This window comes from Leuciscus leuciscus, assembly GCF_965113295.1.
Source record: "Leuciscus leuciscus genome assembly, chromosome: 3".
Classification (NCBI taxonomy): Eukaryota; Metazoa; Chordata; class Actinopteri; order Cypriniformes; family Leuciscidae; genus Leuciscus; species Leuciscus leuciscus.
The window spans coordinates 10,101,681-10,125,259 of record NC_138727.1 but is presented as its reverse complement, the minus strand read 5'-3'; the positions used below and the strand labels follow the sequence as shown (position 1 = coordinate 10,125,259).

General features: G+C 36.8%; 1 protein-coding gene and 2 long non-coding RNA genes across 4 annotated transcripts; 1 reads left to right on the top strand and 2 right to left on the bottom strand.

The window, feature by feature from the left end:
• Window positions 1-1,385: 1,385 nt before the first annotated feature.
• atp1b1b (ATPase Na+/K+ transporting subunit beta 1b) lies at window positions 1,386-9,165 on the bottom strand. Its single transcript, XM_082163670.1, has 6 exons — window positions 8,934-9,165; window positions 6,974-7,102; window positions 4,148-4,303; window positions 3,746-3,930; window positions 2,999-3,082; window positions 1,386-2,898 (listed from the first exon to the last, which is right to left on the bottom strand). Exons 1-6 carry the CDS (start codon window positions 9,025-9,027, stop codon window positions 2,638-2,640), a joined length of 909 nt encoding a protein of 302 aa, XP_082019796.1. The 5' UTR covers window positions 9,028-9,165; the 3' UTR covers window positions 1,386-2,637.
• LOC309494370 lies at window positions 4,257-6,713 on the top strand. The gene is made up of 2 exons (XR_014204295.1): window positions 4,257-4,384; window positions 4,500-6,713. It is a non-coding gene; the product is annotated as an uncharacterized lncRNA (long non-coding RNA).
• Window positions 9,166-17,733: 8,568 nt separating the features above from the next.
• On the bottom strand, window positions 17,734-20,818 carry LOC309494373. 2 transcript variants are annotated; one of them, XR_014204298.1, is made up of 2 exons: window positions 19,543-20,818; window positions 17,734-19,270 (listed from the first exon to the last, which is right to left on the bottom strand). It is a non-coding gene; the product is annotated as an uncharacterized lncRNA (long non-coding RNA). The 2 variants fall into 2 exon arrangements; XR_014204299.1 differs by having other exon boundaries at window positions 20,324-20,818.
• Between the last annotated feature and the right edge of the window lie 2,761 nt (window positions 20,819-23,579).

The following is a 23,579-nucleotide window of genomic DNA, read 5'->3' as shown; positions in this document are numbered from 1 at the left end:
CACACACACACACACACACACACACACACACACACACACACACACACACACACACACACACACACACACACACACACACACACACACACACACACACACACACACACACACACACACATATACAGGTGCTGGTCATAAAATTAGAATATCATCAAAAAGTTGATTTATTTCAAGAATTCAACTTAACAGGTGAAACTAATATATTATATAGACTCATTAAATGCAAAGTGAGATATTTCAAGCCTTTATTTGTTTTAATTTTGATGATTATGGCTTACAGCTTATGAAACCCACGAAATCAAAATCCCAGAAAATTCGAATATTACATGAAATCACACAGTAATACCATGGTCATTGAACCAGGTTTTGGTTATTTTGGCAGTGTGGGCAGGTGCAAATCCTGCTGGAAAATGAAGTCAGCATCTCCATAAAGCTTCTCTGCTGAAGGAAGCATGAAGTGCTCTGAAAATGTCCTGGTAGACGGCTGCGTTGAGTGGACAGCACTGTGGACCAACACCAGCCGATGACATGGCTCCCCAAACCAACACAGACTGTGGAAACTTCACACTGGACTTCAAGCATCTTGGATTGTGTGCCTCTCCATTCTTCCTCCAGACTCTGGGACCTTGGTTTCCAAATGAGATGCAAAATTTGCTCTCATCAGAAAAGAGGACTTTGGTCCACTGTGCTTTATTAAATTCAGAGTCAACGCAGCCGTCTACCAGGACATTTTCAGAGCACTTCATGCTTCCTTCAGCAGAGAAGCTTTATGGAGATGCTGACTTCATTTTCCAGCAGGATTTGCACCTGCCCACACTGCCAAAAGAACCAAAACCTGGTTCAATGACCATGGTATTACTGTGTGATTTCATGTAATATTTGAATTTTCTGGGATTTTGATTTCATGGGTTTCATAAGCTGTAAGCCATAATCATCAAAATTATAACAAATAAAGGCTTGAAATATCTCACTTTGCATGTAATGAGTCTATATAATATATTAGTTTCACCTGTTAAGTTGAATTCTTGAAATAAATCAATATATATTTAAATATATATATATTTATATATATATAGCTCTGGTGACTCTTTATTTATTAACAGCAAGTAATATATATTTTTTACATTTATTCTTGACAAAATATAAATAATTATAAAGGTCAATGTCTTAAGATTGAATTTGACCCCCTCTGTTATGTTATAAATATCTTAGACAATAATAATATCATAGACAATGATTTCTTTTTTTCAGAAGGTATACAAAATCAACTAATGTCTTGATGTGGAAAGACTTATTTTACATATTGTAATCATATCCAAATGTGAGAAGAAAAGTACATTTTGAATATATATTATAAGATGTAGAGAATAAAAAAAGAGCACAAGTTTAGAGTCTCATCTTTATTTTGGTTAGTCTTTTCCAGTTTAGTTTCAAACATGAGAGCTTGTGGGACTCGTGAAATCTGACATTTCGGATGTTTGACACTGATTGCGCACACCTACAAAACATCCCGATGGACAGGGTATTGCATTACTTCTGATAGAATCTAAAATAACTTTAATGGCTTTGGCATTATTAACATTCATGACGAGTTTCTGCAGAACATGAGCATGTGCAAGAACAGAATATTTAAGGTCACCACTTAATAAATAGTGAAGTTTAAAACATTCGACCACACCGTGTGACGTCTTCAAAAATGAGAAGAACGACAAGGTAAGGAAGAAAACATAAAGTCGTAAAAAAAAAAAAAAAAAACACGAAATCAAAGCTAGGGTCCCTCCACACGTGAATGACACCATAAAACCAAAGGTAACATCTACATTCAGTGAAAAATGAATCATCAAAGAGAAGTACAATCTTCCCCCTACATTGTAGTGATTTTAGGGGAAAAAAGGTTCATTACCCACCTATAATACACCTAAAAGATGCAAAGATAGAACATCAATACCCCCGAAAGGCAATGTTAAGAGGCCAGTGTATTTCCATTAAGTAACTATACATATATATGTGGATATATACATATATGTAGGCACGTTTGACAAATGAAGCTGAATCACACACATGGCGTGGCTTGAAACAACCTACATATGCAACTACTGTGCACTTTCTAAATATAGGGAAATCACACAAGGCAGCATTACAATACAAGAGGGACAAAACAGTGCTGGCTACATCGGTAGAGGAAATGTAATTTACAATAAAACAACATGTCCCTTTGATCGTGGACAGTTCTCATTCGGTAGTAGAATAAATTTTCTATGCTATGGCTAATCCTCCAGGCGTTTACGTTCTAACCCTAGACTGAAAGCAGAAAGCTTGAAGTAAAGAGTACAGACAATGTTAGGTCCCACATGTGTAAGATGGTGTGCTGTTTTAGACTAGCGTTTTTAAATATTCTTTTAATCGCTTTTTGTATTTTTTTTTGTTTTGTTTGTTTTGTTAATTAATCTCTCCTAAACTAAAAGGAGGCCGCTTTCTGACATGAGACACTTGTACATTCAAAAAAACATCCCCTCGGTTAAACAGTTGTGGAAGACCGGTGAGAAACTTCTCTCTGGTGCCTTTGTATCTCAAGTCAGAAGAGGGGCCTTAGTTTGCCTTAAAATAGGGAGAGAGAGGAGGTACTCTGTTCAGAGGTCATGATTTGTGGACACCGAGTTTAATATCGAATCGTCCCTGGTAGCGATCCTTTTCGCTGGTATAAATGTTATCCCCGTACACTTTGCACTCCACGCGGATGTCCGTGTTCAAGGTGATGTTGACGAACTGGATGGCCACCAGGGGCTGCAGGTAGTGAGGGTGCAGGATTTTCCCGTAGTAGGGGTAATACTGAAGGGGGAAGCCTTCTCCGATACCGTAGTACTTCACCTCGCCGAGCTTACCTGCATCCTCCTCTTTCTGCAGGCAAGAGAATATATGCCGTCGCCGGTTAGCAACATTTGTACTGGTTTCCAGAGGAAACACATGTGTTCAGTGCAGTGGCCAAAGGATCGCTCACCTTGTTTGTGCAGTGGATAGGAATCACATGGGACTGGACTTTGTGATGCGCCTCCTCTGGAATGGTTTCATTTGACGTCGGTGGCTAAAAGAAAAAAAATGATAATAAAAATGATCTGACTTTTATATCATTGCTTTTTCTGCAATGATGCATTTTATGAATGAAATAATCAATAAATGAATAATAAAAAATAATGCTAACACTTTACTGTTCATTAGTTAACATTAGGAAACAACTTTAGTTAACATGAACTAAGAATGAACAATACATCTCTACTGCATTTATTCATCTTAGTTGATGTTAATTTCAACATTTACTAATACATTATTAAAATTAGTTCATTAACATTAGTTAATGCACTGTGAACAAACAATGGACAGCTGGATTTTTATTAACTACCATTAAAAAAGATGAATAAATACTGAAACAAAATATAGCTTACTGTTATAGTTAAAGGAAAATAATTGCACATAAAGTCATTTGTAAGAAGAATATCAAACAAATACTATATATATAGTAAGTAATACTCAAGTAATTTATAAAGTAACTAGCCTACAGTTGATATGTAATCATGCATAATAATATGTAAATGTATTTATAAAAGCATAATACTGTAAACTCAAAATATTGCTAATATATTATAAAAATGAACCTTTAGTCAATTCATTCATTAATTTGGAGGCAAAAAGTATTCCAAAACAAGATCTTGCAAACATTTTGTGACATTGTGGCATGTTTTTAACAAACCTTCGGCCTGAAGTTCACAATCCTGTTGAGCTTGACAATGAAGCAGGGCTTCCCTTCTGAGAATCCAAAATCACGATCGTCAATGCCAGAGCAGGGTCCTAGCCAAGACCTCGAAAACTGGCATGCCTTCCTGACACCAATGTCACTGTCGAAATCAGCTCTGTTCTTGTAAGTCTGGGGTATATCTGTGAAAACAGAAAGAGTCTTATATAAGGCTACATATGTCATTGTACATGTAAAAGATTAATTGAAAATGTAAGCTAAAGCTTTACAACAGCGTGTGGTATAATTCATTATATGTATTTTGCTTTTTGTAGGCTAATGAAAAAAACGATCCCGCCGAGAGAACATCCATATGCATTTGCGACTCAAGTAACAGAAGAAAAATGTGTAATCTGATACCTCCACAGTCCTCAAACTTCATTTGGTCCTTCTGCTTTTCGGGGTCATAGGGTGCTAGGAAATCTTTCATGACTTTGGTGTATTTCAGGTATGTCTCCACATCATCCAAAGAGAAGATCAGCTCAGCCTTGTCTGAACGCGGGAAGTGACTGAGCCCTGTGCACAGATAAATTAACAAAAACACATGAAATTCAGACATATTTACATTCATTTTGGAGGAGACATATTTGTCAGACAGTACATCCTTTGAATCTTCTCTCATTTGACTAGCTTTGTCTACCCTTTTTGAACCCTTGACTCTGTCAGTCCTGAATTATTTGGAGTATCAGCATTTATTACTGGCAATTCTGAGGAATTCGGTAAATCTTTTGATACATTTCTCAGAATACTTTCCCGTATAGCAATCTCTTTTATTTTTATATTGTTTTTTTTGGTGATTTTCCTTTTATTTTGACAGGACAGTAGAGAGATGACAGGAAACGAGGTGGGAGAGCGACGGGGGATGGGATCGGGAAAGGTCCACGAGCTGGGACTCGAACTCGGGCCGCCCGCGCGCGCGCAAAGGCGCTACATGTCGGCGCACTGACCACGAGGCCATTGGCGCCGACCCGTCTAGCAATCTCTAACAGCTGTTGAACCTCCCCAAAATGTTAAATGATTCACACAAGAATTTAGCTGCGTCTGAAATCAGATACTAAGTAGATACTACATTTGGATTTTTATTTATTTTGCAACCTTTAAAAAAGTATGTTATATATTATGAATATGGGTAGAATGAATGAAATTCGGACGTACTAGATCCGCCATGTTGATACTGTCACGTGACCTACCAGCGTCAGTTGCATCGCTTCACTTTCATTCATAAATCCTCTCCCGTGGCCTCATGGGATAGTAAAGTGTCCATCGAAATGCGCACTTCAGAATCTCGGTGGAAGCAGTAGGTCATGCGGTTACTTTTCGCACTTTTACTTTTTATTCGGACATACTACCGGTACTCTTTTGCCGTACTGTTTATCGCATACTATAGGGAAGTATTTGATTTCTTGTTTGGCAAATACCTTTACATTAATTGGGCCAATCTGAAATTTCATGACTGTCCATCTAATAATATCACATTTAAGGATACAATTCCGTTTACAAATACATATATGCGTTTTCTTTTTTGATGGAATAAGCAAAATGATGCTGCATTATTCAATACTTTATTTCATTTTATAATTCTTAAAATGAAATATCTTCACAAATAACCTTTGTATCGACATGAAATTATGCAGGAAATATTATCAATAGTTAAAGACTGGTGATATTCAGGAGCATCTGGCAAAAGGACCAAGCCTTTATGGAGCATCTGTTGAACAATAACTAATAACAGAAGTGGTTTTGCATTTTAAACCGAATCAGAAAACATCTTTTGTTACAGAATCAAATGGAAAAAGGAAGCATTTTCTGAAAACAGTTTTCAAAGCTTGAATGCCCCTGCAATGTCTTGTTATGAATAAATCATATATTAGATTTAGATCCATTTAGATCCTTCCCTTGATCAGTCATGCAGAGGAGAGGCATCAGTATCTCTTAAAAGTGCGTGTTATCTGAAAGATGTCTTTTGTAGTTCCCTTACACCTCTCATGCCTTCTGTTTTACCAAGAAAGCATGTAAAATGCTGTGACGTAAAACGAACAGATTATCAATTCCCAAGTGTCCATCGCCCTCTTAGCCCTTGATCTGTTCCCTAAACCCACCAAATGTTGTCAGATTGATCCAAGCCTTCAAGCCTCACTTTAAACAGGAACTGTGACAGCAAAAGGAACAACGTGTCCCAAACCTCAACTAAGGGAATCAGAATCACACTTTATATCCACATTTTCAAAATCTATGAACTTAAAATTTTAAACTCATTAAACTTTCATGCAGGCTAATGAAAACAAAAATATTTTTTTTTGTGCTTTTAAAAAAATTCTCTACCAGGAAAATTAACCTTTTTTTTTTTTTAATCTTGTGCGCATTGCCGCATACATTTTTCACTTGCATGAAAATTTGACCTAATACCACTGCCATCGTCTAGTAAAAGCAAGTAGCATATTATAGTTTTTCTGGGCTGTAACTAAAAAAAAAATAATTATAAAAAAATTATAAATAAAAAAATTGGAATGAACTAAATCTGTTAAAAAATCACTTAAAGGGATCGGTTCACCAAAAAATGAAAATTCTGTCATAATTTACTCACCCACAAGTTGTTCCAAACCTGAATGTATTTCTTTCTTCTGCTGAACACAAAGGAAGATATATTTGAAGAATGTTGATAACCAAACAGTTGATGGACCCCATTGACTTCTATAGTAGCCTATTTGTTTTTCCATTCTATGAAAGTCAATGGTGACCATCAACTGTTTGGTTACTGACATCCTTCAAATATATCTTCTTTTGTGTTCAGCAGAAGAAAGAAATTCATACAGGTTTGGAACAACTTGAGGGAGAGTAAATGATTTTCCACAATTTTCATTTTTGGGCGAACTATCAATTTAAAACTTCCTGATGGAATAGAAAATACTTTGACATATGAAAGGAATTTTTTTTAAAATATATTTTAATAAATCTTCTAATAAATATAATAAATTGAAAAAAGGTCATTATTTTATAATGAAAAGTGATGTTTAGCCAAAGTATTTTTCTTTTTGTTCGTAATTTTCGACTTTTTATTTAATTTGGCCCCCTTGCAGTTCCATCATGAACCCCTAGGGCTTCACAAACCCTTTTATAATACTTCAGCTTCAGCTTAAAAAAAAAGTAATATATATATATATATATAAAGGTTGGGACAGCGCTTACCTGGAGGAGCAACTCTGTCCTGCCAGGTGGGTTTGTAATCGTTCAGGGTGAGGAGGAGAACCTGGATGGTTCCGATAAAGATCCCGGCCAGACAGCCATAAAAGATGAGATAGAAGAGGAAGATTTTTGCTGTGAAGAGAGAGATAGATGAGAACATATTTCAGCATGCGGATGAGAGCGAGACATTTTGAGTGGCGATTCTGATGTTGTTACTGGCACTTTTTTGTTATAGACATGCTTTTGGTTTTTTATCATTTTATATCTTAATCGATGGTTGAAAATTCCAATGCAATAAAGCAAGTGTCCAATTCCAAAAATGTTTACTAGCTAAAGTCATTATTACTGGAACTTATTTATACATATACAACCTATATTTACCAAATTCATACATTAATGAAAGATTATTATTGAAAATGACTGATCCCAGGAAACTCACTGATGCTACATTAAACAGGCGAAACTGCTGACACCATACCAGCAATACAAATGTCCTCAGTCTGTCACCAGAAAATATAGAGGTGCCAGCATGACAGGATGAGTAATCTCAATGTCTCAAGCATCAACAATGTGTAGGGGCATCGCAGTCCAGTGAAACCAGTAGGGTCATATCTTAAGTTCTTCCCAGACCAGTCAAACCAGTCTGTCCACTTTTATCCCAAAATAATTCACTGACAGCCTGTTCAGATAATGCAGATTTGAATCAGACCCAATGATTAGACTGTACAAATCATTACAGTGCTAAACTCAATTTCAATTGCTCATGCGCAGTTAAGCAAGGGCAAAAGGTCTGTTTGGTTTCCAGTGGTGCATAAAGCAATGTCAGAGGGTCACCTGGACTAAAGCTCTCAGCGAATGTCAACGTACTAGATGATGTAACGGCCATCAGAAATCCTGGGAGATACACTGACATCTACAAGGTAATTATGCATTGCTTTGCTAAAGCACGACTCATTCTGGGCATCCATCTCTAGGAACTTCTTACACCTAATAGCTCAAGCATGGATTTTATGTCCACACACAACTGGCTAGACACATTCAAGGTATTTTGAGATTAAATTATATTAACTGGAAGGCAGATTCATTTACTTACCAAGACGGCGGTGTTAACTTTAGACATTAGGTAAACCACATTTGTAAACCTGAATCCATGGAGTCTATCAATTAGAAACTGTTGCTGCCTCAAATACATGACGTCAATATTCAGTGCAACCTTAGATGAATCAGTCAGACCCCAAATACTAGGCCTTTCACCTTGAGTCACCTTGAACAATGATGCATTTTTAACCCCTTGTATGTGAATCACATTAATAATGACAAGTGTGGTAATTAAATGACACTGATTGATATCATGGCAAGCACACAGAGAAGAAACAACCAGCTTTTAAACAAATACAAGCCTTTAGCCCTCTCGTTATCTGTTTGATTATTAATTTTTGAGGAGGAAAATAATATTATTAGATTTCATCTTAGCATTAAGCAGCAAAAATCGAACTGGTAAAAAATCTAATGCTGTCCTTTGTTGACCTTTTGCTCCTCCATCAGCGTCGAATGCATGCACAGCATTCATTATATATTCATGCATCTTTCTATTTATGTAGAAAAACGTTAAAACACATCAAACCTGTCTAAAGACCGCAGGGTCTCAACGAAACAGGTGGGAGAAAAAAAAAAAAGAAAAAAAAAAGAAACACCAACAAATGAACATACGTGTTCAAGAATGATTTGAACTCTCAAAATACACCAGTTAACACGGCAAATCGTGCGTTGAGTCCGTATATAGATATATGACAGTCCGTGAGACATTTGCTGCAAAGTCAAATCAAACAGGTTGCATCGTGACCAGACTGGCAGTCTATCTGTACCTGCTGCTATAGAAACGGCGATGACAGGCATCACAGCGCTGTCCAACGTGCTGAAATACAGCGATACTGGCGATATTAGATCTATAGGTTATACTTACACCAACTAGAACCGGTGCGCCCCAGAAATTCCTTCTTCTCCGAATTCCATACAAAGCTCTTCCATCCTCCTTCATCTTTATTTTGAGAAGGCATTATGTACTGTAAGGTTGTGTTTGTCTCCTTGAGCAGAGAATTCCCTCGTGTTTCCTTTCTTGCCTTCTTTGCTAAACTACACCCCTTTCCGGAGCACTATGCCCACCGTGACATGGAGCCGTACCCGGCTCTCTCCAAGGTGCCCCGCGTAATATATCCAGCGGAGCGCCCAGGTCCCGCCCACAGTTGCCGAGAACAAATCACAAACAGAATCTCCAATGACGTAACACGGTCGTGCAGCTCACGAAATCGGGGTGGGAATCACTTTACAATAGGGCTGCGTAACGAGACGTAAAAGCCGCTGTAAGAACAGGACAGGTTGAAAGGGAGTGATGTAAAAACGCATGACGCAAAATCCGCGTTCAACGCGTAGATCTGGGGAAACGGCTCTAGAATGCCCAACGGCGGTTTTTTTTTAAGGATGCTGATCCGGCTGTTATTTTTAGACAGTACCTACATGCAGATGGATGAACATATGCCCCTGTGCCTGAAAATGTTTGTCATAAAAAAATGGTTTCTTCTTCTGTCTATTAAACTTTTCATAATCGTTTCTGTCACTTCTTTGATAAATCATTTAAAAATGGAACAAAAAGTGCAACTAAACTATCAGTGCAGGCTGTCACCTAAACACCACTTTGATGCTACCTTAAGGCAGTAATTAGTTTTCAATTGGGTTGAAATTTCTAACAGTGTAAATTGGGATGAGTAATAAAAAACAGCCAATTAAACAGTAGTCAGAACAAATACAAGAAAAAGTGCAACTTCATATGCAAAAAAACAAAAACATTTCCCCATCCCCCATTTTCCTCAGGGAATTTAACAAATTTTAGGGAGAGGAAAATTGACTAAGCGATATTTTTAAGCACATTTGAACTTCACTGACCGTCACAATGAACTGCTTTGTAAGAAAGGTCAGGCTCTTGCTTCCATTGAAGCACAAGATGCTCTTTCATTCTGAAATCATGCTGGAGAACAAACTCTTCTTTATGGCATTTGAGTGCTGTGCTTATATTAAAGCAATAGAGATACTTCACTTAAACTTTTACTTAAACTATAATGCTGATAACAGAACATATGTACGTGACAGAACATATGAACTCTGACTAAGATTATAGAATGAAATGTAAAGAGCTTGTGTGAGTGAGTTGTGTGTATGCCCATAAATACTATATGTTTACTATTTACATTTTACATTTATTCATTTAGCTGACGCTTTTATCCAGAGCGACTTACAATTGCTATATATGTCAGAGGTCGCACGCCTCTGGAGCAACTAGGGGTTAAGTGTCTTGCTCAGGGACACATTGGTGTCTCACAGTGGATTCGAACCCGGGTCTCTCACACCAAAGGCATGTGTCTTATCCACTGCGCCACTACCACCCCACATTACTATGAGGAACCACATCACAAAAATACCATACACACCATATAAACACATGCAGGAGTGTAGGAATATGAAATGTAGGATGATTTGAAAAGATAAGAAAATTGAAAGGAAGTTTCTAGAAGTGAAGTGACAATGATTAACACATCCCTTTGCATATGTATGAGAGCATAGAGGTGCATGAAGAGCCACCACCCACACACACACATGCACCCTTGAACAAGCACTGAACCACCTTGGAACAGTGTTTACATGTATACAGAGAGTAGACTGAATCACAAATAGAGCACACAAAAGAGGCAAAGCTGTCAATGTCAAAAATGTCAAAAACAGATTTTTCAAGATCACATTTGTCAAACTCAAGGTGAGTTAATAAGGAGACACTACGCACATTAATTATCTGTCAGTCCACATTCTATGCATTTATGGCTGATTTTCCTGAACACACACAGATACAGATTTCGTTCTCTCATTGTCAGATTTAAAGTTAATACCAACATTTTAAAGCCACATTTTAAATGTGAATTGTCAATTTGGACTCCACAATATATAGATAAGTATGTCTAAATGAATTTTATGATGATGAATATCCTGAGCATTTATTTTGTTCAGTGCAGCACATTACTAAATTCAGAGTCGATGTTAAGTGGATTATACCATTACACTGGACATTTGAAATCTTTTTAATAATCTACATGCTTTTTATTTTTTGACAAATGAGCATAGTGGTTGGTCTATTGCATTATAACCTCACCGCTCTTTATCTAGTATGGATTCTACTAGCAATGTAGGCCTGACATTACTCATATTATGGAAAAATGTCATTAAAAATGGAAATACTAATGGAAAAAAGGGCTGGCGTCCTCACTTAGAGTTGTAGATCAGAAGATAAGACATCGCCACAGCAAACACAGACTTCCTCTGCTGATGTTCCAGGTGATATCAACTGTAGATTACTCAGCAAATGTGAAGCTTAATATGGAGAGTATACACTTTTAAAAAATAGAGGTTCTTTTGGGGCATCACTGGTTCCTTGAAGAACTTTTAACATCCATGGAACCACTAAAGGTACTTTATAAGGCAAAAATGTTCTTCAGATTGCTAAAATTTTCCCCACATTAACCCTTAACAGAGGCTACACGCACAACAGGACACACACTCTTTAATCTCTTGTAAGAGGCATGAGAATTTTTTCTTGCAATTCTGTTATCATTATCATAGTCTGTTTGGAGAATGTGGGTCACATGACTTGATTCAAATTTTCTGTGCTCGTTTTGTCAGTTTGACCTAAAGCCTATAGTACTGGACATTCTGTAGAAATTGTGCAAATGTTAATATTCACATAAAACATGATATTATTTCACTTCGGCCCGGTTTCACAGACAGGGCTTAGATTAAGCCAGGATTAAGCCTTAGTTCAATTTAGGGGATTTAAGTAGGTTTTTAAATGTGCCTTAGAAAAAGAAACTTTACTAGTGTGCATCTTGAGACAAAACAACGGCACTGATATATTTTAGGATATGTCAGTGCAAGTTGCTTTCAGTTGAAACAGCTCAAACATGTATTTTAGTCTGGGACTATATCTTAAGCCTTCTCTGTGAAACTGGGGGTAAATTAACTACATCTTTGCATTTTTAACTAGCTATTTTCTTGCAGTTTCACACAGCTCATTTTATTGTCAAAGGGGTGTCCAACTCCAACCCTGCTCCCGGAGGGCTACCGTACTGCAGAGTTGAGCTCTAACCCTGATCAAACACCTGAAAAATCTAGCAAAGTCTTCAGAATTACTTAGAAAATGATATGTTGTATCATAATTTACATTATATGATGGATTATGGATGGATCTAAACCCTACAGGACAGTGGGCCTCAAGGGCTAGAGTTGCCCACACCTGGGGTTGAAGACGAGACCGTTCAGCAGTTTAAAAATGTGTATACATTAATTTAAAGATGTATACATGTATATAATTTTATACATGTATATTTTATAAAGTGGGAGAGAGGCCGCACTATGCTTAAATATGTTTTTATTTGTATTTGCACAGACTTTTTACATACACATACATTTATACATGTATATTTTGCCATTCAATTATTTATTTATTTTGCATCAAATAAATATAGAAATATTGATGACTTTGGCTTTTTTTTATACCAAGCGCAACGTATCCTAGAGATACAAATCCAAACTATATCAAATATTTAAAAAATTCCTTTGGATATGTTTTACGTAAATCCAGATGATTTAAAAAGTTCAATTTTTGCTGATCATTTTCCCATTCTTGCCTGTTTAAGGGTTAAGAAAAAAATTGTTCTTTTAAGATCTGTTCACTGACAGGTTAGTTGGGGAACCGAAATAGTTCTTCTACCCCTAAAGGGTAGTTTTTGCATTGATGCCATTTAAGAACCGTTTCTGGTTCCCCAAAGAACCTTTCAGTGATCAGTTCGGAAAAAGAACCATGTTTTTCTTGGTGTGACGAACATTTTAATAATCTAAAGAACCTTATTCTAGTATAAATAACCTTTTGAGCAATTGGAACGGTTCCATGGAACCATCAGTGCCAGTAAAGAACTTTTATTTTTTGCTGCGAAACCCCCCTTTTGGAACCTTTATTTTACTGTTGTGATGTTTGAACCAACCAATGGCAGCTAATTGACTGTGCTAGTTTCTCACATAAATACAATTTCTTCTGAAATCAATATTTCATGTCCATTTATTTATTTAATTGGTCGCTGCAATAAGTGGGATAATGTACAATCCGTCAGTCATTACTGGAATACGAATTCCTTATCACACCGTCTGGGGTTTATTTGTTTGCAATAATGAAAGTCTGACTTCATTATCCCTTAGGCTACTAGATTACCCTTGTTATATAATATCTCTAGGGCATCAACCACAAGACTTTTCTTTTGCATTTTCCTTAACAAAAGAACATTAGTGACTGCGCCTAATTTGAAAGTGTGAGCACTTCTCTTCCATTATTTAATATTAATTGGATGTCTTGAAGTTGCTAAAAGGTGGTTTCATCTCCCAAACTCTTCCGAAGAACCCTCAACATGAATAAACATATATTTTTTTAGAGCATGAAACAGTCTCTTCATCAAATAATGAGTCTCGTCTGTCACCTAAGCAGACATTCGCTGAGTCACTGCCTCAGTTGCCATAGCAACTAGCTCAGCTGTACCTATGTGTGACGAATTTGGACTAGGAGCATCCAGAGAGCTGCATGAGACCCATCACCACACTTCAGACAGATGTTTTTGTCGCTTTCTCACTCAAGCCAGTATGGCTAAATATAACAGGATTCCACTTTAGGACCTCATTGTTGCATGCTTTGTCTAAATGCAGCAGTTATAGCTGCTAAAAGTTTAATATAGAAATGTCATACTTAATAGATTAATACAGAAGATCCATTTGAACTAATGCCGGATATGCATGCACACTGTCCAAACCCTATCTGGGTTTACAGGACATACTATTGTAATTTTGCTGAATTTTTGACAGCATCCAAGCACTTTTGGCCATTTTAATTTAATTGATTTAATTAATTATATTTATAATGCTACACCAATTCAATTTACATTTATTTGTATAGCGCTTTTCACAATCACATCATTTCAAAGCAGCTTTACAAAAAATGCATGAGTCCACATTACAATTCAGAGTGATCTGTAATCAGAGGACAGAGGTAACCAAGTTATGTATTTCAAAAATGTACATATACAAAATCACAGTTAGCGAAAAAGGTATTAATTTAAACAATATATTAATTTAATGCAGAAACGATGAGCTTATTGAAGTACTGAACAATTGTTTGTTAACAAATGATAATGACATTTAGAAAAATGTAGCATTGGTGCATGTTAATTCAGAGTATGCATCATCTGAAGTTTTCGCAGGAGTTGGCGCCGGCTCTTCATAGGTGTTGGGGATCTGAAATCTTCATAGCTGGATCCAAACTGGAGCTGACAAACTCTCTAGTTACCTCAGGATGGGCATCCCAAGATAAAACAGAGAAGTGAACAGAAAATAATTAGCGTAGCTGCTGTTCATAACATTAAGCAAGAATAATCATGTGCATTTGATCTGATATAACAAGGCATTATAGATGCATTATATGAATACAAGGCTAAAGAGATGCGTCTTTAATCTAGATTTAAACTGGGAGAGTGAGTCTGAGCATCGAACATTATCAGGAAGGCTATTTTAGAGTTTAACGGCCAAATGTGAAAACACTCTCCCTCCTTTAGTGGACTTAAATATTCTAGGTATCAAATGCCCTGAGTTTTGTGATCTTAAAGAGCGTGATTGATTGTAAGGCGATAGAAGATTAGTTAAATACACAGAGCTAAATCATTTAGGGCCTTATTGATTGTAATTGATACAGAACTTAATAGGTAACCAGTGTAGAGATAGTAAAATTGGTGTTATATGATCATATTTTCTTGACCTAGTAAGCAACTACATTTTGGATTAATTGTAGCTTGTTTATTAAGGGTTAAGGACAACCAGCTAATAATGCATTACAGTAATCTAGTCTAAAGGTCCTGAATGCATGAACTAACTTTTCTGCATCAGAAACAGAGAGCATGTTCTGTAGCTTAGCAATGTTTCTGAGGTAGAAAAAGGCTGTTTTTGTATCATATGAAATATGATTTTCGAAAGACAAGTTGCTGTCTAATATAACACCCAGGTCTTTAACTGTAGAGGATGAAGTTACAGTACATCCTTCCAAATGCAAATTGTATTCTAAGAGATTCTGTGTACAGGTTTTTGGTCCAATAAGTAATACCTCAGTCTTTGCTGAATTTAATAGAAGAAAATTACAGGTCATCCACTATTTTATATCTTTAACTTACTCTGTCAACTAAGAAAATGTATCTGGTTGTGATGAAATAACTGAGTATCATCGGCATAACAGTGGAAATTAATTCTATGTTTTCTTATAATATTACCAAGTGGCAGCATATATATTAAAAATAGCAGAGGGCCTAACACAGTTCCTTGCGGCACTCCATAATTTACTGACATTATCTTCGTTTTTTCCCCATTTAAGTAGACAAAATGGTAACGTTCTGAAAGATACGATCGGAACCACCTTAATGCCTGTCCCTGAATACCAATATAATTTTGTAATCAATCTAAGAGTATTTTATGATCTATAGTGTCGAACACAGTTTTTTACAGCATTTTTAAGGAGTTTTTTCAATTGCAATTTTTTTTTAATAAATAATGTAACATCATTTAAATGATGCAATGCAATGGTATAAAAAAGCTGTTATATAATACTAGAGGAGAAAAAATCATGTAGGTTTAAAGCGGACAGTCATATATGACCTTTGTACTGTCCACCCACGAGAGCTGTTTTCACGACAGATTCTTAGATAGAGAGGTTTGTGGTGTACAGAAATGGTTTGTATATACCGTAAAGCTGAGTCAAGCAGTATTAGCATGTGTTTAAGCAACATTTCCTACATGATTTCAGAGATAATAGAACATCCGTTGCCGTCAAGGACACAGTCACTACCCATCGGTCCCCTACCAGCTAGCTTTGTTGCAGTATTTACTGTTGCGGCTTGCCCATTCTCAGCTTAGCCTCATTATTGACTGAAGCAATTCTCTTCTGAGAATATCTGTGTGCGATTCCTTGGAAAGTTTGTGGAACAATAAGGTTTAAATACTAATAAGACAGAACGTGACAGCAGGTATTTTATACATTTTCCCAAAAGGTCAGTTCATAAACAATTCTGATTTTGCACATCACAGAAAACTTACAGCCCCTTTGTTCACCTGCAACCGAAACAGCAATGATGTGCTATAAATATCTTTCTAACAAAACTGCTGAGTTGTCAGTCGCATGATTCATTTATGTCTCATCATAGTAAACGACTTCCGCAACACATTCATTTTGTTCTCCTGCAGGCCTCTATTGAGGAGGTATGGGTTGAAAACAGTCAAGAGAGTATATATATGTTCTAGTTGAGTGACCTCACTAGCAGGGCGTGTGTATGTTAAGGTGACCTTGTCCTGAAGGTTTCCTGCAGACCTCCTGTTCACACTCTCGTCATCTGCTGGTGGTTTCTGGTCACTGTATCCATCACCAGACTGAAGGTCCACTGCTAAAGGAAGTCAAGGGTAGCAACCTAAACTGTAAAATGACAGTGAAAACTACGATTTAAACCAGTGGTTTTCAAACTGTGGGTCGCGACCCACTTGTGGGTCACACAGTGAGAAAAGGTGGGTCGCACAAAGGCACTTAGCTGCAGCTAAATTTACGTTACGATGAGTGAAACAAAACCAGTCCGATTAATGACCAAACGACTATGAGTTTTAGCGCCCGCCAAAGTGTTATTTGATCGCTGAGTAATGTAGATGAACTGCTGCGCTTGTGACAGAGTCACAGTGCATGTTTAACTGAAAGAACGAGCGAGCAGAGAGAGTACTCGGTCGCGCGCGCGCGCTCTCTCTCTCTCTCTTCGGAGCCAGGCGAAAGTGTAAAAAAGACTTCACCGTCTCCAAACTAAGCGCTGTCCTGCTCTCTCTCCCTCGCACATATTAATCAAAATAAATCGACACGGTGGTAAAAGGTCGGAAGACCAAAGTTTCATGTGGAGCATTCGGAGATTTTTTTTTTTTTTTTTCTCAATTACCGCTGGGTGTGAATTGTGCTAAATAAGTTGTTGCCTTATCTTCTCTGAAAAGTGAAATGTTTTCTGTGTTGACACAAATCTTGGATGTCTATGTCCTAACTGCTGGGATAATCACACAACGCGCACGACACGTCCAATTCGCGAACTAATGACTCCTTTGAACGATTCATTTTAATGAATGGACAACTGATCTTTCCAACAGTGAACTCAGGAGACGTTTGAATCAGTAACACTTTACAATAAAGTTCTATTTATTACATAAATTACATAAAAAGTACAGTTTGCTTACTCAAGCTTAAGCTTTAAAATAAATAAAACCCCTTGTTTTTTTTTTGAAAACCATATGACTACATTTTTCCACACAGTGCTATCAAGAATCGATAAGAGAATCGTTAAAGAATCGGATCGATAATCAGAATCGTCAGTGGCATTATTATTATTGATAAAATCTTATCATTTCCCATCCCTATGTGAAGACGGTAAAATTATAATCAAACATTAAAGAACATACAGTACATGTTTTTAAAAGTTTTTTTAAGAGTTAAAAGTTTAAAATATTTTTCTAACATGAAGGCTTGTCACTGTCAGTCTTTTTACATCAGTGCAAAACTAGGGAATGCAGATTAAGACCATCAAGCATGCATTGATTAATCCCATTGCATGTAGAAAAAAAAATGTGCGACCAAATCATGCTGGTGCGACCAACTGATAAAGTTGGTAGCACCAGTGCAAGTGGGTCTTGAGATTGATTATACTTGTCTAGGTGGGTCCTAGAACGAAAAAGTTTGGGAACCCCTGATTTAAACAACGCTACTAAGTTTTGACAAAACCAAAAAGTTTCATAAAATGACAAACCTCACATTTCAGCCTAACAATGGCAGACGGGCTAAATGAAGATACAAATTCATTCTCTGACAGCTTATGTATGGAAGCCCATTTCCGCCACATAATATAACTGGCACAAAAATCATCCTTTTGTAAATCATAATTATGAAAGAAAAAATTATGACAAATTAAGTCCTATTTATGAGATGAAAAGTCAAAATGATGACATACCAAGTCAAAATTATGAGAAGAAAAGTCGAAAGTAAGGCTTAAAAAGTCATCAAGACATTTAAAAGTCAGCAAAATTATGACATACTAAGTAGAAATTTACATAAAACTTAGTAGCCTATTTCATAATATCAACTTTTTAAGTCAAAATTATGACTTAATATGCTCAGTAATAATTATGGCTTTCTATGTCATAATTGAGATTTACCAAAGCGTGATTGTTTTTTATTATGCGGAGGAAATGGGCTTCCATAGAGATTCATGGCCTACCTGATCAGATTTCAAAGGCAGCAAAGATGTCTATCTTTCTCTGCCTAAGATATCCCACAGTCCTGTTCGGCCTCCTGATGAAGCAGTTAAAAGTAGTACACTTATTTGTACTCTTAAATTATATTTATTTCCATTTTAAATATTTTCCATCTACTAAGGACATTTACTACGGACATAATTTTTTTTTATGGTGAAATAAGCATTGTAGTCACTAAATATTTTCCTAGTTATCTCTAAAGCTTATACTTGAGCTTGTTTTAGATCATTTTACATAACTTTATGGTACCATATGAGGAACTTTCACTATTCACTGAACAGTAAGTTGCCTTGGGTTTTAGACAGCCTGTATCATCTGAAATACATCTGGTAACTCACCTTTTCCATTCACCTCAGCCTACAGGGGAATACGTTTGTGAGCGCCCTCCAGTGGTAGGCTATATTATGTGCAGAGTCATGCAAGGCCATAGTAAAAAAAAAAAAATGTAAAAAAAATAATCCAACACATGCATATTTATATTCTGTGGAAGCTTGTTTTAGCCACTAAATTAAAAATAAAACTGGTAATTGGTAATTCTTACTTTTTCCCCCTCAAAATTACGTGATATAAACTTGCAATTGCGAGTTATAAAGTATTATCTTTTACATTTTTTTATTATTATTATTGCGTGCTGAAAACAAGCTTCCATACTATTCAGTATTTAACATCTCGGTGCATGATTGTCTTCATTTGATACAATGTGTGATCTGGTACTTATTTACATGATGCATTGAAAAAAACAAAAAACATGTATGTTTACAACAGTTTTTTAAATCACCATGCCAAAATAGACCTGTCCTTCCTCTTCAGAACAATTGTGTGGGTACTTGTTGAAACCACAAAGGACTCCTATAATAATAATAGAGGAACACTTTAGTTCCTCACGGTGACATTGAGATAAGCTTCTGCAGGACAGAATATCTTCCAGCTACAGTATATATTAAAGGGACAGTTCACCTAAAAAAAAAAAAAAGTGCACTGGGGATAAATATTTTGTAAATAATATGTGGTCAATTATGTTTTGTTTTTAGTTTTGTTGTTTTTTGCACAAAGCACTCACAAAGCTTCATAAAATTTAGTTTAAACCACTGGAGTCACATGGATTACTTTAATGGTCTTACCTTTCTGGGTCTTGAAAGTGGTAGTTTTGTAGGCTATCAATGGAGGGACAGAAAGCTCTCAGATTTAATTCAAAGATCTTCATTTGTGTTCCAAAGATGAACGAAAGTCTTATGGGTTTGGAACGGCATGAGGGTGAGGAAATTGACAGAATTTTCTTTTTGAGTGAACTAGCCCTGTTAAATATCATGCTTAAGCTGCTATTTCAATACAGTGATTGTCCCTGGTCTCAATTCACTATCATTGTACGGAAAACAGCAGCTTGGACATTCTGCTAAACATCTACTTTTGGGTTTCACGTTTGGAACAACATGAGGTTGAGTAAATGATAGCCAAACAGAATTTAAATTTTTATGCGATCTGTCACTTTAAAGAGCTTGTATGTGATGCCATCAAGGGATTTCAAAGTCTTGTTAAATTTGCATGAGTCATAACATAATCCTAAAATAATGAAGTTCACATAAGCTCTCGTCCCCGCTGACAAATGTGGACAAGGGTAAGCTAATGTATTCATATAAAGCTGGTGGCTTCTTGTTTTTGCTACTCTTCCTTCACACTTTTTATTTTACAGAAACGTCTACATTTTGTGTCAGATATTATCACGAGTTCCTCAGGATAAGGTGGTCTCCTGCCTTCACTGCTGTGAGATCGAGGCAGTGATGTCCGGTTCGTGAACGAATCGTTCTTTTGAACCGGTTCTTTTTAGTGAACCGGTCGAACCAGTACTAAATCGGACTGAATCGTTCAAAACAGTTCGCGTCTTGTGTCAGCCAAACTACTCACTTTCGGACATGCCTGACAGTCCCTCTGACTCGAAGTAAACCAATATCCCGGAGTAGGCCTATATTAAGTAAATCCAACAGTTCACTGAACTGAACTGTTGTGCTGAGAGAAGTAGCCTAATGAGCACGAGCAGCTGATACTGAGCATGCGCGAACTACCGAACGTACAGGTAGAGGGGTTCTCAATCACCAGTACAAAACCGACAACTGTTTCTTTCGGACACGTTGATGAGCTGACCATGCGTGCAATTTTTTCAAAGGGACGAAATGCATGTATTCTTAAGTATTTTGTTGAACATCAATAAAGTGTAACAAAATAAAACATGTTGGAAACTATTCACTCTGTTATTTTAAAGATTGGAAACACAATAATGGATTGTAAAACTAAACAATTATTATTATTATACTAAAACATTATTTTCAGTAACAGCTAATTTAATTTCGAAGTAAGTTCGAAAGCTATTTGCCAAGGTTTTAAGGTTGCAAATGTTTATAATGTGTTAATCAAAACATACCGTATTAAACATACTGGAGACATGCATCGACTTTTTAGTTTTGTCGGCTATTCAGGTTTCAGCAGTTCTCAGCTCAGCGTACGTACTAGGCTACTACAGCAGATCTCTGATCATCAGTACAGAACCGAGAACTGTTTCTTTCGACCACGTTCGATACAGAGAACCGCTGGAGATAGCCTACTGAGCATGCGTGATAGCGCGCGCCGTCTCTAAACCGAACTTTCACTTGAACTGCATGCTGTGCTGATACCTATTTTTTACAGTCTATGGCTGATACATGAGCACGGGTGAACCGAGGACTTAAATGAGGGGCCGAATTCGGCGAAATGTAAGTTTATTTAGTCAGATAAATTAAAATGGATGAAGACCAGTTAATTCACTTTATATAGGCTACTATCGTGCAAAACATCCGCGTTTGCACATTATTTAACTGACGTTATAATTACAAATGCCTTTATCTGAATTTATTTTTATTCGCCGGGTTGATAGAATTGACGTCATTACGTGAGGACGTAAAAGAACTGGTGAACCGTTTTTGTTTTAACTGGTTCATTGAAACGAACTGTCCGAAAGAACCGGTTCGCAGAAAAGAACCGGACTTCCCATAACTCATCTAGTGTCCTTCACACTGCATAATCGTTCGTCCTCAGAGAAAAGCTCTCTCCATTGCTCTTCCTGTCTCATGCACCATCCCCCTGCACCCCCACCAAACTCACACGTGCAAACATGTGCACGACTCCTAGGCTACACAACAAGGGAAAAAAGCACGGGGAAACCAGGTGGGATAAGCAGGTTTACCTTATGGTGGTCAGTCACCCACACACACATGCGCACACACATAACATACACGCGCGCACGCACCCACGAACACATACACACACACACACATTGTGTTTTCATGTTTTATGGGGACTGACTATAGACACAATGATTTTATATTGTACAAACTGTATTTTATATCCCTTACACCAACCCACCCCTAAACCCACCCATCACAGAAAACTTTATGCATTTTTACATTACATTTTACATTTACATCAAAAAACATTAGGCTAGTATGAGTTATAAGCTGTTTTCCTCATGGGGACCAAACAATGTCCCCACAGGACAAGGATTTCGGATATTGCCATCTTTGTGGGACATTTTGTCCCATAATGTAGGGTTTACCAGGCCACACACACACACACACACACACACACACACACACACACACACACACACACACACACACACACACACACACACACACAAACAATGATTGTGACAACAGATTGCGATGCTATCTTTGGAGCCAGTCAATATACCTCCGACTTCACTTACCCTTAAGCATTATAATATGGAAGAATACTTTACATACAAGATACTCCAAATTTGCCTACTCTGAGAATGGATTGTATTTCTGTATATTAAATGCATCAATGTGGAAAAAGAAAGGGAGACCGAGACAGAGAAGAGAATGGAACAGAGAGAGTGTCATATGTCACTGAGATGAATTGGAACTGCCACTGCAGCAATTTAAGGCTTGACCTTGAAAGCACGAGATGATGGGTTGGTCACATTACCAAGGCAACAGTGAGCTGAAGTGAAGAGCATTTAATTGTACCTATTTGACCTCTCTTAAAAAATAGACAATAGAGCACACTTGCGTTTGCCTACTTCTTAAACTGCCTCGGGCCCTGAATACACCTGAGAGATCTGACCAAATATTTCTCTGGAAGCCAAATGGAGCCCAATTAATGAGATTTAAGGTGTTGGTCAAATCAGTTTTCCTGCAATTGTATATTTGCCATTTATTTTCTAAATCAACCAGATTATTTAAGTTATTAAGTTATTAAAAATTGTGAAAATTATGAATGACAATCTAATCATAAATGACAGTACAACATAAAAGTAAAACTATTACCAGAAGTCATGACACGTGAGTATACTATTCAGTTTGGAACAACATAAGGGTGAGTAAATGATGACAGAATATTCAGTTTTGGGTTAACTATCCTTTTAAAAAATGAAGTCGACATCAAATTGACTGTTGGCTGCAGAATATTATATGATCACTGCACAACATCACATTTCCTGGTAGGTATGTGTCGAAAGTGTTAACATTAATCGTTATAAATACATTTCTCTGTGGAGCAAATAACTGAAATGAAATTTATTGAAAAACTATCGATAACACTTGCAAATCAGAATTCAAATATGTTTTTTTCATAAAAGAGAAGCAAGGTGCATTCTCTAAAACTAAGATCTTAATATCTTACTGCAATTTCCAAATGAATTAATTTGAAGGATTCTGTATTTTACTGAAACTGAACAAGATAAAGACCCTAAAAAAGATTATTGCAGTGTAGAATTGTAAATTAAATAAGTAAATAATGGATATGGCCAGTAGCTAAATGGCCAATTATGTCAGTCAGTGCTGACTAAATTAAATTTTGTGCATGGTCATGTGTAAGCATAAGACTTATTTTCACTTAAACAGCTTTACAGTTGCATTTACAGTTAGCCTATTAATTAAATGTGACCCATTCTAACTGCATAGGGAGTGAGACGTTCACAAGACTCTCTTTCTTAATATTTACTTTATTATTTGCGCTCACAACTGCCAACTCTTTCAGTACAGAGCCATTCAAGTCAGGTGAACGGGTGCGAAGTCTGAGCTATATACATCCTCAATCCTTTCTCATAGCACATGTTCTTCATTCTTCAATGCTCAGCTAAACACACTTAAAAAATACCATCACA